This window comes from Polistes fuscatus, unplaced genomic scaffold (assembly GCF_010416935.1).
Source record: "Polistes fuscatus isolate 324 unplaced genomic scaffold, CU_Pfus_HIC Scaffold2, whole genome shotgun sequence".
Lineage (NCBI taxonomy): Eukaryota > Metazoa > Arthropoda > Insecta > Hymenoptera > Vespidae > Polistes > Polistes fuscatus.
Genome location: NW_025113096.1, coordinates 5551114 through 5571713, shown reverse-complemented (window position 1 = coordinate 5571713; position 20600 = coordinate 5551114). Strand labels below are relative to the sequence as shown.

Sequence of the window (20600 nt, the reverse complement as noted above, 5' to 3'; positions counted from 1 at the left end):
TTATGACTTCTTTCCAGGCCTTTTTATTTTTTCATTTTGTTTACTTTTTTTTTTCAAAACTTATTCCCCTCTTTTAAAAATGTCAACTATGATTTTTATCTACGTTCGTGACTTATGCAAATGCGCGGGTCAAACGTACAGGTCTAAGAGTTCGTTATTCTTTCACGTTTTACGTTTATCAGGGTTGAGAACGTTTAGTCGTTAACGTCGACGGAATAAGTTCAATCAAGTAGAAAACAAATGGAAAAAGGAAGAATTACAAAATCCTACGAGTCGAGTTAAGGGAAAAAGAAAAAAGAAAACGAAAAGAGAAAAATATTTAGCTGAATGGTGGTGGTTATACGTTCGTTCAGTGAAAGCATTACGAAGTTTTACAATCGTAAATTTAAATAAACGAGGACTGGCTCGCGCGGGTGCTACGTGTCGAGCATATACTACGCACAGTAGAAGAATGAGAAGAATGAGAAGAAAGAAGAATAAGAAGAAGAAGAAGAAGACAAGAGGGGAAGGAGAAAGAGTTGAAAGCAGAGGTCGAAGAGCGAAAACGGAGCATGGTACTGATCGTCGTCGTGCTCGCTATCTGTAGTGGTCAGAAGGCGAACGGCAAGGATGGTTCTGGTTCTGGTTCTGGTTCTGGTTCTGGTTATTCAGGCCCGTTTCGTTTTACGACGTGACACTGGGCTCTCCTCCGCTCCGCTTCGCTTCGCCGACTCGTCAGGTGGGTCAAAGGCCAGGAGAGTAGGCACGCCACGTCTTCTGCACGCGCGCTCTGTCCCTAACTAGATCTCCGCGTAAAGATAACTGAGGAACGAAACGAAACGCGTAATAACGACGACTGGTCCTCTTCATGGATTCAACGATCAACCCCCCCACCTCCACACCCCCCGCCCCCCGCCCTCCTCCTCCGTAACCCCTAACTTCTACTACTATATTTTTATATTCTTTTCGGTTTATCATTCCTTTCTAGGTAATATTCAGTACGTTGCACTTTAAATATAATATTCGTTCCGTATCGTCTAAGAATAATGGTATATGGTAATACAAATTATATTTAGAAATATTACTTTACCAAAGTTCAGGTATGCGAAAATGGTAGACGAGGTACAATTAAGTCATTTCGTCGAGATGTTACATACGGTACGATTAGATTGGACGAATGAAAAATTACAGGAAAAGATAGATAGATAGATAGAGAGAGAGAGAGGAAAGGTTTAATGGTCAGAGTACAAGATAAAAAATAATTTATTTATCTCGAGCATATTCTCGGGCCTCTTGTAGATCTACGTAGAAGAGAATAAGCGGGCAATGAAGGTTGTAATAAAAAGGCCGCGATGTCATCGAGAGCCGAGTTGATACTCGACCCCCCTTTAAGACTCGACTCTACTCGGAGGCAGGTTCCATTATGCTTAGCACTCCTTTTAGCCCTCGGTCTTTTCGTCGACGGTTCTTCGCGCTCCGAAAGTAGGCCGTAAAAAGTGCCATTGTGCTACCATTGCCACCGCTTTAAATCCTCCCGTTTAAATTCCTCCTCGCGTAAGGTTAAACGCACTCGCACTCTCGCAAGGTACGTTACCTTACGTGCCAGGAAAGTTGTTACAATTTGTCCGATTAAGCCCCGATAAGATTCCCCCGTCCTCCCCCAGGAGTCGTTTTAATGAGCGTCGATAAAGTTACTTCAAGAAAAAATATCGCGTGATTTAACTCATAAACTGCGAGCGTGACACACGCTAAATGTTCAAATTATTCGGCTTTATGATATCTTCCAGTTAAGTTGCGTGTATATTTGCATTTGTGTGTTTGCGCGTATACACTTTTACCGTGTGTAGTAAGTATCACGTGACATGCGTACGTCAAAGGTAAGGATCGAACGATTTTTATCCGCACAAAAGTTTTTCTTTCTCTTTCCTTTTTACGAGCCGTGTTACATCGAGAACAGCGGAAGAAACGTATCGTTGTAACTTCACCACCACCACCACCACCACTATCACCATAACCATCACCATCTCCATCACCGTCTCCTCCTCTACCCCTCGAATGTCTCAAATTCCGTTTCTCAATACGTAATATGCAGTCAGATGTAATGGCACACTCTGTCCGAGAGACGAATAGAAAGGATTGTCAGGAGGTACCTTCCTAATCAAGAAATAATTACTCAATGTTGTTTCAACGAGTTCTCAATGCAATTTCTATTCGTTAATAGTATTCGTTATCGGATTCTATTCCTTTACAATTATCATATTCAGATTATTTTATTCTAGGATTTTACAAATAAAATGTTGATATGTTTTTAACCTTGTTCAATTATATAACGCGGATATACTTCGTGATAAATTGCGTTATCTACGAACTCTTGTTTTCTTAGTTTGTCGCGAGAATGGGTAGGCGCGTTAAAACGCATTATGCATTTATGTATATTTCACACGTTGCGTTTAATAATTCTATCCGATAATTGACTGTGTCTATTATTCGAAATAATGTGTTTGTTATTATTATTTTCTTGCGTCAGTCGTTTTTTTCGTAAAATTATTCGCGACACGACGATATCTGTAACGAACTCCGGGCTGTTGAGTACAGAAGGAAATAGATAGATAGATAGATAGATAGATAGATAGATAAATAAATAGATTAAAGGAAGAAAAGAAATAGGAAAAAGAATATCCGGCTTATTCTCGAGTTTGCTCGACGTTAAATTCTGCGTTCTCTGTATTTGGAAGGCGGATATCGTGGTTGTCACTTATGTGCACGGGCGTTTAGATTAAAGCAAGCGATCATGAGAGTACTGGGAGCTCGGCTTTACGGCCGGCGGCTTGCTGTGAAATTGTACGCCGATTCGTGGCTTTGCACCATCATCGTACAACCCCGTGGCGAGCCTTAAGTGACTCGGCTGTGTAAGAGTCGTCTACTTCAACTTATCTCCCCTCTTTCGTCCTATGTTTATGATGCTCGTGGTTCTCCCCCTTCTGTTCCACAAAAAGTCTAAAATATCTCTCTCTCTCTCTCGAGAGAGAGAGAGTTAGAGAAACATTCCGAGTCGTTCAAATGCTTGCAAAAATAGTTTCGATCTCTAATTAGAACAATTTTATTCTATCTCATCAATTAGTCACATACACACACACACACGGTATATATGTTTTACACGCATCTCTTTTGTTTTTTTCCTTATTTCATAAATCAAATTGACGGTTGTTGGTTCTTCGATTAAAGGATAACATTCGTCAAAGTTTCTTTTTTAATTCTTCGCGTTAATCCTCTTTTCCAAGTAATTCTATAAAGTGTTGCATAACCGAGAACAAAAATTCAAGCGAATCCTTCTCCGTCGTTCGTGCAGGTAAACCACCATCGTAACACGGTAGTTTACAATCCTGTAAGAAAACTCGTCGGTAGAATAAGCGTATTTATTGGCGGTCCTTCTTGGACTTGCTATAACCGAACGACGTCGGATGATTAAGGAAAAAAAAGGAAAAAGATTTAAACCTTTACTACGATCACGAGGGATAGTAACTTTCCTAACGACTGTCGACGCGCGTCTAAACATCGATTAACTGAATCTTTATTTACTTTCTCTCGCTTTACCAACACAAAGTATTTCTTTTTATCTTGTATTTTTATTTAGGAGAAATTTCGTCTCGAGTAAGATAACATGGTATACCGTATTCATTATTATTATTATTATTTTTTTTTCTTCCTTCTCGCAAGATCCCTGACACCAGGGTGCAATGAAATTGGATTAAAGTCGTACCCTTTTTCTCAACTTTTCCTCTCTCTAGTTTCCTCTTTAGCTTTTATCGATGCAACCGAGACGAGGTTTAACGATCTACCGTTGTACAAATTGTCGAGATGTTATCGCACTTTTTTTCTCTTTATTTTTCTCTTATTCTCTCTCTCTCTCTCTCTCTCACTCTCTACACCTCTCGGTGTAAGGGAGAAGTAGATGCGAGGGAAGATTAGGGTGGAATCTCTTCTCCCCACGGCGAGGTCGTTCGGTAGAACTATTCTACTTTTACTCTACTACCATACCAAAGCACCGAGCAAGAAAGAAAGAAAGAAAGAAAGAAAGAAAGAAAGTAGACATCAGGATTCGTACGTTGCAGAGAGAAGATTCTCAACAGTAAATTACAAAATATGCTAAGCGGCTGATATAAATCAAAAGTAGGATACATAGTGGCTCCTTCAAAAAAAGGGGTATATAACGGGGGTTATGCTATTAACCCCCCGAAGACTTAGAATTCCGTGGTGCTGTTGTTGCTATTGCCAGAGCCGAATTCTACCTACTTTCGTCTCGCGCGGATCCAAAATATAAGGGCAAGAGACCACCCCTAGAAGAATATCGGTAAGAAAGAGGGACGATGATGCATGCTACAGTCTCACGAAACCTGTACCATCTCGTTTGATGCAGTTTGCAAACCGAGCAAATGTACCGGAAAGCTTCTCTCTCTCTTTCTGCGTGATATAAATAGGCACTCCTATCGTTCTCGAAAGATTTATATCACCTTGACGGTAAATTATTTAGAAATCCTTCGGGTTGCCGCGTCCTCCATCGAATTTCTATTATCGGGGTGACGACGGGGTGCGAGACTTTTATGAGATGCTTGTTAGCGAAAGGAAATAGTTATAGGTCTCCCGTTATCTTTCATAGATTCAGACGAAGTCTCAACATTCGTACCAAAAACAAATCATATAATTGAATACTTGGTTAGGTATACGCGTTCTCGGTGTTTCTAAATAACTCTCGTATAGATAAATCTTGCCGGGAGTGTTTCCTCGTTTGCACGGTCACCGTTATTAATCGTGCTCCCTTCCACACGGCTCACGGCTCCGGTAATTAACGTCAACACGAGTTGAATTGCGCTGGGTGTGTTTTTAACGTCACTTACTCGCCGACTATCGCAAGATCTACGCTAATCGAGTTCTACCGATGGTAGAGGGTACCGTGGTATGCGAGCCGACGACACGTGCGTTCACACCTACGTGTTAGGAGGAGTAGCATCAAATCAAATAAATTAAATTAAGCGGCAAAACACTTACGTGGACCAAAGCTCGTGCGTCGGGGGTAGTTTGACATCGGTTGTGGCTTTTTCCGGTAGCTTGTAGTACTCGTAAACGTAAGAAGCTGCTGGATCGTCGCCATGGCTTGCAACAGTCGAGACCTGATGCTGTTGTTGGAGATTTAGCATTGCCGCGGTCGCAACGGAGAGCGGATGCTCGCAATAGGCGCGCCAATCGCCCTCCATACCCTGCACCTGCACCTGCACCGCAGTTACTCTCTTGTGAACTTCCGGATCAGCCTCCTCGTTTCCACTCTGAAGGGACTGAGCCGCAGCTTGTGCCGCAGCCTGAGCCGCAGCCTGAGCCGCAGCCTGAGCCGCGGCAGCCTCCTCCGCTGCTAATTCTTCCTCCTCCTCTTGACTTTCGCGTTGGGATACGTAGCCTTGCTGTTGTTGTTGTTGTTGTTGTTGCTGCTGTTGTTGTTGAGACTCGTCGCCGACGGTAACGCTCCCGTTCGTCTCTTCCTCGCTCCGACTTCGCCGTCTGTCGGAAACAACAATTATACGATATAAATTTCTCGATCTTTTAGTTTTACCTTTGAAAATACCATTCCAACTTGAAAAATATACTTTACGACTAACGCGTCTCAACGTTTTCGAGGAATTAGAATTCGCGTCGGACCGAAGCGCTACTAGGGTTCCATCCAAAGGCTAAGCTGATCATTTAGAAAGACGTCTTTCTCCGAAGGTCGCAGACTGTTAACGTTGCCGTTCGACCGAACGAACGAGAAAGAGATGAATAAGAAGAAGAATAAGAAGAAGAAGATGGAAGAGAAAAATCTGAAGGAACCGTTCGGATGGTAGTAGCAAACCGGCCGTGCAGGTAACGCGATAAATTATTCCCAGACTCATCGAATTTATCAATTAACGACGATCTCTTGCGCGCAACGATGATTCCTCAATTTAGCAATGACCACCAACGATGGAAGTCATCGGAGTCCTTCTCTCGCGCCTATATTCCTCGACTATAATTTATCGTCGACCTATACATCACGATATCTAATCGCCTCCTTCTTCTACCCCATTCCTCCTCCCAATTCCCCTCCTAGAGTCCATCTTATTTCTTATCTTCAACTGGCAAATACCCGAGCCAGCCATGATTTTCATTGCAACCGCATCGAACAGACGTTCGGATATTTGTCACCGTTTCTTACTTTCCATCGGTGTAATATCTTCCGGCTATAAATGGGGTGGGGGGGGGAACTATCTGTGATGATGCGATTCATGAGGATATTTAAAAAAGCGAAGGAAGAAAAAAAACGGATAGAAAAAAGAAGGAACGAGAGAGAGAGAGGGAGAGAATTATCTGTTGGCAGTACAAATACAATCTCGGTGAACGATTCTTACTCTGCCACTGGTATAGGCAGATGCCTCTTTGCAATCCTTAAGAGGAAGAGAGTAAACGAAGAAGAAGAACAAGAAGAAGAAGAAGAAGAAGAGGATGAAGAAGAGAAAGAAAGAGAGGGCAAGATATATACACGTACGAAGATTAATTATTATAAACCCCTGCCTTTTGCCTACAGTCATCAATTTATACTCTCTTCTCTTCTCTTCTCTTCTCTTCTCCTTTCTATATGTATGTATGTATATACGTTTGCATGTACGTACGTAGATCCCAATTCCAATCCCAATTCCAACCCTGTGCGATGGAATAAAGGTTCGTCCTCTCTAATTTATGCATGTAAAATCAATCTCTTCTTCTCTCGCTTTCTCTTACCCTTACCCTTACTCTCCTTTTCCTTCTCTCGTGTGTACGCCACGTTCTCTTATTTCTTCTTCGGCCGCACCTGGATAACCGTCAGCTTCCGAAAGAGCGAAAGAGTAAAGTGAAAGAAAGAGAGAGAGAGGGAGAGAGGGAGAGAGAAAGAGGCAGCCACCCTGATAATGAGGGACCGAGTTATCCTGTGCAAATATTTTCCTTGGTGACTGTTTGCACAGGCACTACATCCCTCTCTTAAATTCTATCGAGTCCTATCACCCCTCTTACACGGGCTCTCGTAGAATTCGCGCGAATAATTCATACGTAAGTGATTTTTCTGTGAATGATATCTGAATCCGGTTATCTCGTTTAGACGAATCATTTTTATTCGTGATCACGAGGGCGCGAGAATTGAATTCGCGATGAAAACGCGTTAACAATCATTTAGATCAGCGCCAACCCTATGCTGCTTTTCCTATCGGTCGGATGCACTTTCTTTTTTTCCCCGTTGAATCGTTTTTCCCCCGTTATTGTTGGATTCTACGTTGGTTGGTTTTTATAAACGACTACGTGGATCGAGACGGTAAGCTTATTATCCGTGGAAGGAATTTCACGAGTCGGGCAAAAATGAACGTAGCTTCGTGATCATGCGAATTCGAAGTTACATGTTATCGAGAGATCGATGTCAGTGTCATCGAAGCGCCGAATAAGCTTTTGCGTTGTCCCGGCCTCGTCTCGAACTATCTCGAAAGAGTAAAGAAAAAGGGCGGGGGGAGGAGGAGGAGGAAGAGGAGGAGAAGAATCGAATGAAGAAGCAGGACGTGCAAGTTTTTCTCGGCGCGTTCCACGAAGATTTTCGACGATGCGCGGCGCGTTCTACCTTTGAGTCTTCGAAGGACGAAAGAAAACACAGCGGCGTGCTGCTGCTGCTGTTGCTGTTGTTGCTGTTGCTGCTGCTGCTGCTGCTACCGCTACCGATGCTGCTAGTAGTCTCTCCTGCAAACGGCACCGATCTACCGTCGCTTACGATGGTCAAAGAAAAACGCGAGCGTTTGAGAAGAGCACTCGAAGAACTCGCGCTTCGACGAACGAATTTCGGAATAATGCGAGCACGTAGTAGCGCCTACGTGCTCGGAATACACTCGTGTCGCCTGCTAACGGGGAAAAAACCCTATATATATATATATATATATATAGGGTTGCTTTATGTATAGAGAAAATATACGGATAAATATAAAACAACCCTTAAGACATTTTATATACGTACGTATATGTAATTTTAACTTTATGCGTAATATCAGGGTTGTTTTCTTATTTTTATCTCTTTCTTTCTTTTTTTTCTCTCTCTCTCTCAACGGGAGCACGAGAAGACAGACTTGCGAACGAATCTTTGAACTCTCTTTCGTTTTATACCGTTGAAAAAGAAAATTTTAAGGGTGATCCGTATAGCCTGCCGGATACATATGCAAATTCGAAAGAACCCTCCGCGAGAGACATCACCTGCGTATCCGGTTTTCGAACTCTTATTTGATTTACCTTCTCTCGCAACTACTTGCTTTCAGACTATGCAGAATAAGGAAGGACTTCGAGGATGAGTTTGATCGATTTTTTTTTCCTTTTTTACTTCACCTTACTTTTTCTCACACATATTTATAGATTTTAACAACGGCAATTATATTTTTACACGATACTTTTTGAAACTTACTTACCAGTCGATCTTTCTCACAAATCCTACGAACTTATGCTAGCTCACGTCTAACTTAAGATTGAGAGAGTCTATCCATCATAATTCCCGTCGTTTACGGCTCACCGACTTGCGTCGGTGAGCCTTCAAAAGGTCGAGAAGGTAGTTTATGGCAGATGTCGAGTTGGATGGGATTTAACCGATGAACTTTAACCGATGCTAACGATCATTGAAAGATGAGAAAGAATGATTGAAATAATAGTCGAAAGAAGTCATTCGATAGACGAGTCCTGTTCAATGATTCCACGGCATGTAATAACACGGTAAAACATAACTTACGTTTGAATTAACATAGATAGAGGAAAAGGAAGGTGGGAGGTTTTACTTTAGAATCCACCCATAGATATATGCATTTAGAGAAATGTAAACGTATGCGCGATAGTTACATTCGCAGTGGCGTATGCACCTACCTCAATACGTAAATGTTGCAGGTAGGTAGAACGCACAAAGAGTAAGAAGAGAAAGAAACAGTCGTTTAATATTCCGTGGGTGTATTGTCCACGCGACCGAAGAACTCACCCTGTTTGCTCCATCTTTCGCATTTCAATAAAGTCGCCTCCGTGCACTTCTCAACCGTTGTTTTACGATCTCGTACCTGTATGCTTCACAAAGATGTTAAACATATGTTATAAGAACTTATCGTTGCAGTTTCTACCGTTCGATATTTTTTTTCAAATTTCATTTCCTTATTTGCTAGGAAAGAAAGGAAGGAAGGAAGGAAACATCGATAGGAAGATATCACATATATGTAAGTTGTGCAGGTTCTCCAAGATGGTGAAGAATATGCGGAGACCCATTCGTGGGTGATATATGGAGTGGAAAATGCCAGGTATAACGTATGCTCTGCTTTATTTTGATAACTATCTCGATCTGATGTCGTTGTCTAAGCTTGCTCACACGTATCCGTCGTTTGCCAGAGTGACTCTCATCGCGACACGCATACTAATTTAACAGACTAAACTTATATTCCTGGCCAACCGGTAGGTAGGTTCTATCTATATATATATATATGACTTAACGTATAATATATATGTAGGATTAGAAAAAAATGTGAATAAGAAGCTTGAAGATTCGAATATTCAAGAACGATCGTGATTAAATTTATACGTTTTTCAAACGAAATTAAAAGTCGTTTGTCGTTCATATAGAGTTAGAAAAAGTGTGAACAGAAACATCAAGATTCGAATATTCGAGAACGACAGTTGCTAATTATATAAGCATTTCGAGAACGATCAAGCGAAGTTGTTTTTCAAGAAAGACATAAGAAATATCGTTTTTTATTGTAGTATGAAGGGAATGAGAGAGTATGTGTGTATGTGTGTATTTAGCGTGGATGCCGGGAAGACGAGAAGAAGAAAGTATATAAGGTGAGAAAATGGGCAGAGGGGTACGAGTGTATAGACGAGTGTATTAACGAGTGTAAGAGTTTAAAGATTAGAGTATAGACGAGTGTAAGAGTTTAGCGAGTATAAAGAGTGGAGTATCGATGAGTGTATTAACGAATATAACGAGTATAAAGAGTGTAAGAGTTTAAAGAGTTTAAAGAGTAGAGTATCAATATCAGAGTAAAGAGTAAAAAAGAGTCAAAATAAAGAGCTTAAGAGTTAAGAGTTAGAGTTAACAAAGAAATCGCAGAGTAATTTAATCTGTAGAGTTACAAAAATATTCCCTACATATATGTATATGAAAATCTGGAGATTAATTGAGTCAGGAGAAATAGTCTTTTTTGATTAAAAAAATAACGTAAGGGTATAAGTTAATTCGTAGGAAGGGAACGATCGAACGTATGCTATAACTAAATAAGTAACATAATAACATAGAACGATATTAATAATTCTACGCGAGGAAGAGTTGTAATTAAACTGTAAAACCTGTGAGAGAGAGAGAAAGATGAGTATTAAAAAAAAAAAACAAAAGAGATAAGAAAACTATTTATGAAAGTCTCGTAATCAAGGAACTAATAGTTTCGTATAATTAGTCGATCCCCCGAGTATGAGTATTGAGATCGATAACGGAATTTATGTTCGTGGATTAAGTCATTCGTAGGTTAATCGATGGAGGAGGCGGAAAATCGACAAGAGAGATCTCGAACGAGAAAATAAAATATTAAGTGTAAGGAAAGAGAAAGAGCTAGGAAGTTTCTGGACGTCGTCGTTTAAAGTTGCGTTCGAGTGAAGGAGTACACCATACGTCGACTCGATTAATTTCAATCATCGGATCTAACAAAGAAAAGAAACAAATAGACGGACAGACAGACAGAGAGAGAGAGAGAGAGAGCTTTAATTACGTTAATTTCCGCGTGCACGGTTGGAAAATGCTTACGGTCAGTAAGATAGGCGTCTTCGTTATCGCGTAATTTTATTGAAAGAAATGGTGGTACCGCCTTCTCTCTCTCGCTCTTGTTTAAATTCTCATTTTATCTTCCTCGAACAGGACTCGTTCTTTTGGGACGAACACGACGCTGTTCGAAGACTTCAGGATCGTTATTCCTCTGGTCTCTATCCCGAGTAACCGGTAACTTCCGGCGGCAAGCCATCGCGAGACTAAGTACGAGCAACTTAAGAGAAGGATAAGAATGAATTAAAAAAAAAATAGAAAAAAAGGGTAAGAAAAAAAAGAAACGACTAAATGTCTCCCTCGATCCCTTCTTCTTCCCCGATCGTTTTCCTTTCCACTTCGAGTCGGCGATTTAATACGTGGGCTGGGGATGCGTGCACCTCCCGATATGGTTGCGAGACACGCGAGTTCGATCCTCAGCTAACCCATAATACTCTTTTACGGCAGCTTTCGCTGATATTACTTTGCTCTCATAATTATCATTTTTATAAATCCCCTCTCTCTCTCTCTTTCTTTCTTCACATGAAGATGCCCTTTTTCCTTACGTGGAATCAGAGTATTAGTGTTCGATATCGTGACAATGTGCTCTTTCGTCGCCCTTGTCTTTTTTTCTTTTTCTTTTTTATCTTTCTCTTTCGGAAGCGTAATACGCGTTTCAGCGCGCACGTTGTCCGTCATCAAACAGTAGAGTTAAGAGAAAGAAAGAAATACACATAGAGAGAGAGAGAGAGAGAGAGAATCGGAACGAACGAAGGGTACCCCTGGAGTGACTTTGATGGATGGATGATCCCCGTCAACCCTTTCATCCTTTCTCCCCGATTTCTTTTTTTATCATCTTCTTTTTAATATCCGAGCACAAGTATATGCCGCATGCCGATGCGCCGTGTATGTTTGCTTTTTTATTTTTCACAGATAAAACGCCGTATCCGACAGGTCATTCTCTCACGGTCGTTGCGACGATCATAAACCCCGCGATGATAATAGTGATCGATATAAATTTTATTATTTTTACGAAAAGAATATAAACGAAAAAAGAGTTAAGTAAGAATACCGATATCGATGCGCAATTAAATCAAAAATTTAAATAACGAATCATATTTCTACACTTTTGTTTTGTACTTCCAAATCGCATTAGCGTTCATTCAAATTCGAACTTTTATAGATACGCAGACGGGGGAGTGGGACTGGGGTGGAGTAGATAATTAAAAAAAAAAAAAGAAACAAAAAAATATGCAAACTAATTTAAAACGTATCGTTGAGTAACGCGCACGTGCGTTAGACCGTTTTGCAAAGGTAAGAAAACTATACGCAAGAAACTCGGGGCGTATCGTTATCTCGTTGGGGATAAAATGTCGTTGGAAAAATCAATTCCATCGAAGTCTACTCTGAATCCTTCGGAAGGAACGCGAACGCGTGCCTCCCCGTTATGGTTCTCTCGAATTTTTTTTCTTCTAATAGCGTACGCGAGACTACCGGATTAGGCAAACCGTAGTTTGAAACGAAGTATAGTAAGGTGCTCGTTATCTTTCTTTCGTAGGAGGGCTGGGGGAGGAGGAGGAGGAGGAGGTGGAGGAGGAGGGAACGCAGTACTCTCTTCTATCTCTCTTCGGAGTCCATTTTTGTTTTCCTCTTTTTCTTTTCTTTTTTTTTTTTCAAGTCATATCCAACGAGTACGTTCTATCTCTACGACGACGACGACGACGACGACTGAACGAACGCGTTTTCGAGTGTTGTTGATTGTAAAAGGAAAAAGGTTGAAAGTTCTAGGATTAGTAAGAGGGTAAGGGGAGAAACGGGAGAGGAAAAAGGGATACGAAACGTGTGGCTATCCCAGCGTAACGGCTGATAGGATAAGCGCAGTGCCCCGGACTTCCTACATAGCTTTAAAATTACACCGACAGGACGAGAACAATTAGCATTCGTTTTATGTATCGCTTTGAGTTTCGTCGTCGGCAGTGGGGGGCAGGGGCAGGGGAAGAAGTGGTGATTGGAGCAGGGAAGGAGGTAGAAAGAGGGGTGGGGGGGGAAGAAAAAGAAAAAAAAAGAAGAACCAAGAAGGAAAGAAAAGCGATAATACAAATAGCTCGAACGATTTCCCCTTTGAAACGTACGTTTACACGTTAATGTCCTAAAAGAGTTGATAGATAGTCCGAGGAAGTTTCCATCCGTTTCTTATTTCGCTGCTCGGCTAATCTGAATTATCACGGAAAGTAACGGACCGTTGTTATATTTTTAACGACGCCTTTTTAAAAAAAAATATAAGTATGTATATCTATTGTAAGTATAGTTTTAAACTCGTATGCGATTAGGTATACCTACATGGTTATACGTTTTTCTTTTTTCTTTTTCTTCTTCTTCTTCTTTTGCTCATATATTTCTCTTATACGATTTAATATAAAAAAAAAAAAACAAAAAAAGGAAGAATAAAATCGATACGTATAGTTTTCGAGGCTATAAATCATCAACGATGTGGAAACCTTTTTCGCTTGTTCAAAGAGAAAGATAAAGAGAAGAGAGAGAGAGAGAGAGAAGGAGAGCCGATGGGGGAAGCCAGTAAAAATTCAAGGAGGTGAAGGAGAGACGACGAAGTCGAGTCGTGTCGACTGCGTCAAGGAATTCAGGAAGAATATCCACGGTGGTGGAAGTTAAACGGTCGTTTATAAGCGCGAAAGAACCGCGTAATATCCGAGTCGATGACTTACAAGAAATATTAAGAGCTCCTCGCGCATCTTTGCACGAGAGAGAAGAGATATCTTTGGCGTGTTGAATATTAATCGGATATCGCCTCGGAGATTCTGCCAGAGGATGATAATGTTCCTTCCTATTTTCCTCTTTTTCTTTCTTTCTCTTTCTCTCTCTTCTTTTTATTTTTCTTTACTTTTATTTATTTATTTTTTATTCCGCAAAGTGCGACGAGAGAACGAGAAAAAAAAAGGAAATAAAAAAGGAAGATAGAATATACGCACACAACGCGTATCATCTTTCCGTTTTGCACAATGGCTCGGCTAACACCGAGCATCGTGACCCTATTTTTCATTCAGTATAGCGAGAAATGACTTTTCACGTGGTGCAAGCGCGAAAGTGTGCCGCAACCGGGAAAATAATGGGATGGGATTTCGTTAAGAAACGCGCTCGGGATGTCCCGCTGTTAAGCTACCAAAAAATCATTCATTCTCTTTCTCTTTTCATTGCATTATCGTGTATATTATATATATAGGAAGGTGCTGGACCGAGGAAGAGGCAGGGAAAAAGGGACGACGTACGTGGAAGAAATGAGAGAGGGTAGGATCGAAGCAAACGACTCGTATGAGCGAAAGGGATAAAAAGGATAGACCGAGAGAAACAGAGAAAGGAAACTGTATCGATATGAAACCAGCGAGAAAAAGAGAGACGAACATCTCTCTCTCTCTTTCTCTCTCTTTTGAAGTAACTCTATATTATTATCCTCTTTCACACCTCCCTGCACCTCTATGCGTTTCTCGAGAGCCTTGGTACAATCAACAAGAAGCACCTATTGTCTCTCATTGTGATGTCTCGCGCGTGGATGCAAACTCAGCCAAGAAAGAAAGAAAGAAAGAAAGAGAGAGAGAGACAGACAGATTGAATATTAAAGAAAAAGGCGTAAGCAGTACACGCGTGTTTAAAGAATTAATCAGAGCCCACGTGGAGACCTAATTAACGAATCGGTACGCTTGGAATTTGAGAGGTATACTTTTTTAAATATTAAATTACCGATCGTTTGACTCATGGATATTGGAGATAGAATATTGAAAATGATTGTGGGTTTCGGTGAGTTTAATTTTCATTAATTTGCAATGCGTGATGATTACGGTGCAAGGAAATCGTTTAAACGTTCGAAGAAAAGTTATAGAGTTATATCGAGAAATGTGTATACTTTGTGTATACTTTTTTTTCTTCCTATTTGATATTTAACATTTAATAGCAATCGTTAGAGAGATTTTCATTTTAGCGTTTGTTGAACTATCGCTTGCGTCATCGATACGCCGGATATTTTCTCTATTAAATAATTCACCGCGAGACGTTTAATCGAGTATAAACTGATGGAAAAATGCTTGGAGCATGGTTGCGCGTGCCTTCGAGTGATTCGATGCGTGACATTGCTCATTTAAGAATACTAGTTGAGTATTTCTATGTGTATATAGTATTGTAGATTTGTACACGCTTCGTAACACCCACACACTTTCTTACTTTCTTCAATTTTCATGTCGTTGTCTCGAAAAATCAACGTAACCCGAAACGAGTCACTCGTCGGAATAACATTGTAAGATTAACTTGTTCCTTTCCTTGTATTAGATTAAATTAACTCGTCGGTTTTGGTTTAGAACATTCTTGATGAGGATCGGACAACGACATTTGAAATTCATATGAAGCGACCCCAGGGGTGGACGGTGTCAAATTAAACGCGATCGAATTCGTCCGATTGTAACATCTGTTCGTTGTATTTTCATTTTCTTTTATATCGCTAAGACACATCGGTAAAATCTTTTTGATATAATGAACATCATTTTTTTAATTTAAGTTTTATATTTCACGGAACCATTTGATTTCGTAGTCGTCGTCGTCGTCGTCGTTGTTGTCGTCGTTAAACCTGGCACGAGAAATCGTTCGAGCGAATCCACTTGGAATTTTTCATTTTGACGTTAACGTCTAACCTGGACAGAGTATTTAAAATTTCCGCATAAGTCATTACACAATGTCCAGAGTGCACGCGAGTAAGTCCTGGCTTCCAAGTTGAAAAGTTCTACCGTTAAGAGATTTATCTCCAGCATCGTTCTGTCCCCGAATGACAAATGCGTTTAAGCTGGAAATGGAATATCGATACGAAAGATCTTGTATTATGTTGCTCTCTCTCTCTCTCTCTCACTCAACTGATACCGTGCACGAACCTTTAGTCTCTAAAGCGGAGATTACTAATAACGATACTCAACTGATGTATGGCCTCGTAGATTTTTAGGCTCGACAAATTTCTACCCTGGGATTCGAACCGAGGATGTATCATACTAAAGCAAATAAGAAAGAAAGAAAGAAAAAACATATATCGATCCCTTTTCATCGTTTATTTCAAAATAACCTTACGACTTCTCCTCTACACTTACTTTACAATAATAACCTACCGTTCTTGAAAACGCGACTATCGTATCGTCTCATTATCCACGATTTACGAGAATGTCTTTTGTAAAAGTCGCTTATCCTTGAAGGAGATAGAAAAAGAGAGAAAGAGAGAAAGAGAGAGAGAGAGAGAAAGGGAGAGAAAAAAAAGAAAAAGAAAGAAATAAAAATAGGGGGGACAAAAAAAGGTAAGAAAGAAAAAGGGTGTCCAAGAACGGTCAGGACACACGCATGTGTTACTTATATACACCATATATGAAATTACAGAGCGGATCGCGGTTTTGAAATAGAAAGAATTCTTTCTATGCAACGCATTACCTCACACTATCACGCTACGTATCATTATTCTCAATTACGGTTATTACGCCGAATACTACCAATCGGGGATGCATATACGTTGCCCTTTTTTTTTTCTTCTTTCTACCTCTTTAAGCTTCTTGTATCTCCTATTTCTTTCTTTCTTTTTTTTTTTATTTCTACTCTCTTCCATTATCTTCTCAAATATATTTTATATATTTTTCTTCTTTTTTTTTAAATTGATTAAATTGAACTTATGAAAATGTCGAAGGGATGCGTTTTCTAACGATTTGTCATCTTTCTCTATCATCTGATTCCAGCACGAGACCGTAGAAACAAACACAGAAGCAACAGGTAGCACGTGCTAGGAGAGGACGACGGTAAATGGTAAATGGGAAATTGTAAATGGTAGGCCACTAGTGCATTCGCTCCGAACATGAATGAATGGAACCTGCTTTGCCACTTGCATACCCATTATAGGAATTCAGCTTACGTATACGTACGAGATAGCGAAGTAGTGGGTATACAGGAGAGTTGGAAGTACCTCGTCAGTGTGACCAGTCAAACGTACTTATTCGTACTTGCGAATGTATGAAAGAAAGAGAGAAAGAGAGGGAAAGAGATTTGATATCGTACATGTATGAATATAAAAGAAATTTATGACTTATCGACAAAAAGGTAATATTTCTTTCTTTCTTCGTTATTATTTGAAAGGATCTTTATGTACCGTGCCTTTATCATTTTAAATCGAATCGGCGAGAGAAAAAAAAAGAAAAGGAAGAAATCGTTAATCGATTACGCAAATAGTTTTTCACGGTGGCTAATTAATTATGCGTCAAATCGATAATTATTACTCAGCTCGACAAACAGGAATTTAGCCGGTCAATATATTATATTGATTTGTTTTTTCCTTATATTTTCCAATGCTTTTATTAACTTCCCACTCTTTGGTGATGCCAATGAACGTGTCCGTCCTATGGTTGCAAAGACCATCCGGAAAAAATCAATCGTCCGAGAGCGCATAGACCGTGCTTGACATTACGTAACGAGATACGATGATCATCGTGCGAACAACACACCGGTAATCTTCCAGAGGAGGGAGGGACACAGAGAGGTGGGAAGAAAGTTCAATGCTCAGAAACGAACCGCACAAATTACGAGATCGTTGATGAATTATCCAACGTATCAATCTTTCTTCAATCATTTTCCTCCCCTCCCCCCATTCGCGATATGCCGATTGTTTTTTTTCCTTTTTTACGACAAGATATCGACATTCTTAAACGCGCATTTCTCTTTTTTCTCCCTCGATTTAATTTTAAACGATACGTTCGTAAAACGTAAAAAAATAATCTGATAATTACGAGACCATCGATGAATTTGTCGACGATAAGGAGTGAGTAATGTTTTCCCCGTAGAAAATATTTTCTACGATTGAAAAACTATCGACGAGATATCAATGTTATATGTGGACGGATTTTAAAAACAAAAATAATGTAATTTTAAACGGTACGTGTTTAGTTAAAATAAAAACGTCTATTTAATTACCGTGTCGAACACGTTATTTATTAATACTTTCCAAGTTGTTACTTTCGAAAGATACGAGAGATAGGATAGATCGATACGATATGCCGTTGTGATATTTTATAAGGATCGTTTTCGAAATGATTAGACGCTTATGCTTTTGTGAATAGGGAGGTATTAGCACCGTGAACGTGTACGACGTAACGCCCGAACATCATGCCGCGATCGCATTAAGCACTTTAATGACTCTTAATCACGTACGCGTGCAATGCGATCGTGCTTCTAGCTCGTTTAACCTACCTAAAAAGCCTTTTCAATTATGACTCTGTAATTTAAGATCCCGATAACATCTTAATCGATGTATCCTGTAGAAAAATGATGATCGGCGAACAGTGAACAAAACGTTTCAACTTGCCATGAATCAAAATGGCTTTCAATCAAAATCTGAGATTTATAAATTAGTCATTTTACTTTTCGAGGACACTCTTACGTAATTGGTGTCGTATTTCAAATGAAAATATTTCCTATCTGGATATCATTTCTATTACAAAATTTCAGGGACTTAATATTTCAATAATGTCTAATACGAAAACGCGAACATTTTTGATCGTAATTGTAAATTGGGAAGAAGGATAACGTGTTAATTTGGTTAACCATCGACGAAATTCGATGATTGAGGGGAAAAATTTGTTACTTATCGTTTCTTTTTCGATGCTCTTTAAACACTTTCGACGAAACCATTTCGTATAATGAGATTGGTTTTGCACGCTTTCTCTCTCTCTCTCTCTCTCTCTGTTTCTTTCTTTTTGGTTCTTTTTTGGGGAACAAAGCGACCGCTCGTCCGTAGAAACGTAAGTGAAAGAGAGGGGGATGTTTGGTCCGCTTTTCTGAAGCATGATCTCCACCACGTTCAGCTCGTCGTTTTCGTTGTGTCCTTTTCGTAATTCGGCTCAACCATGGTGCGCCTCCGGCAAACCAGTTCGAAGTCGGCCAACCATATGGAATATCCCGAATATGTACGAGTATATCTTGCCCCGTTAACTAATCTTTACTATTTCACAGCGTCGTTTCCATTAGTTAGATTCTTTCAGTGATACATCATCTTTAGACATCTTATACGTATATGTGCGTGTATATATTAGTTAACGTGAAGTAATCTTTTTTTCCGGAATTAATCGCGTCATTGATAATTAAAATGAAAAATATATTGTCAACAATACGTGCATGTTGAATATCAGTTGTATTCCATGGGCATTTCTTTTTTATTATGGATTAAATACAAGAAATTACATTTTGCAATAATTTCTCTGTTATCGTTAGTTTATATTTTAGAAAATTCTAGATATAAATAAATAAATTTAATAATCTTCTGCGAGTTGAAAGAAACACTGATATTTTTTCGTCTCAACTTTTGGAAAGAAGGGAAAAAAAAGAGAAAAAAAAACCCCCTCATGGATATCATAAAAAGAGTTTGCGTGCGAGGTTTTGAGTATGAAATATGTGAACCGAAGGTAAGAAGTGACACAGGTGGTTTTTCTCGAGGATTTGGAAGACTCGATAGGCAGGAAAAGGGTGCGTCCGGGGTAAGCCATACATCGTCTTTCTGTAATGCACGTATATGGCCTCCAGGCTTTTCAAGACTAGCCGATCGACAAATCATTCCTCGTTAAGTCTACCTGTTTATCGTGTCCCGACTAAAATTCTCAATATATGTCATTTCTCGCTTATAGGCATTTGTGCATCGTTCACGTGTAACGGCTCTCCTTTGCTCGAGGGTAAACTTTTTTTTAATTTTATTTTTTGTAGTTTTTCTTCTTTTTTTTCTTGCTCGAAAGAAACGAAAGAAAATTCAGATAGACGAAGCTTCTTCGAAAGATCAACGACGACGATCGTACATTTCGAATATCGAGAGTCGTGAGAAAAGTTGAAGAAGTAATTTACGAAATCGTTATTTTAATCGAGCGTATATTTTACCTGCTCGGAAATATTCAAACACCTCTCCTCTCGGACCCTTCCTTCCTTGACCGACCTGCTTCTTTCGCATAATCCGAGTATTTAAATCCGAAACGCGGAACTTATTCGGATAACTTAACGTAACATATTCGATTGTAACTATCGTTTCAATGTACAAATCTTAATGGCATTCCTTTAGTTTCATTTCGAATCAATCAAATTTGGGAAATTTATTACTAGATTCTACACGTTGGATATTAAACATGTTAAAAAGAAGTACTAATATTATATCGTAGAGATGTTACAGACACGAAATAAATAATCACCTATTACACGAATATATTCGATAGATGGAAAAGAGGAAGAAGTCGGCAAGGTCGTTGAGTTTTCTCGAAAGACGAATGAGAAGTCTAGTCTCGCAACAGTATTTTACCACAAATCATTTCTCGTTTAAAAAAAATGACTTTCTGTCGCGCGTAAAAACATACACGGTAGTTATTTTCTTCGAAGTTTAACGGATTTTAAATGGTGCCTCTCTTTTTCGCGCTCATTCTATTCCCTTTTCCTTTACATTTATTTATTTATCGGTATTTCTTTTTTCGTAAATGCATTTTAGATGCGCCGATAAGTAAGAAAAAAAGCGTTACGACGACGTCTTGAAAATGTTAACGAACGAAATCAGATAAGGCCGATGTAATGCGCATATTAGGTAGTAAAATTACGTAAGACAAATCGTCACTCCGAAAGCAATAACGTTTTCGCGATACTCGGGACGCCTAGTATCTCCTAAAAAAGAAAGAGTAATGTAAGAAGGAAGGAATCTCTGTGTGTACATGTGTCGCGATTACGTCTATTCAAACGGTGAAACGTTTCG

The 20600-nt window shown here is 39.7% G+C and overlaps 1 protein-coding gene across 1 annotated transcript in view; it reads right to left on the bottom strand.

Moving 5' to 3' along the window:
• The window catches only part of LOC122516442 (protein grainyhead), a 72180-nt gene that overhangs the window by 13500 nt on the left and 38080 nt on the right, over positions 1-20600 (bottom strand). Inside the window, exon 4 of the mRNA XM_043634242.1 lies at positions 5026-5529. Coding sequence (XP_043490177.1) covers positions 5026-5529 — 504 coding nt within the window. The remainder of the gene's footprint in view (positions 1-5025; positions 5530-20600) is intronic.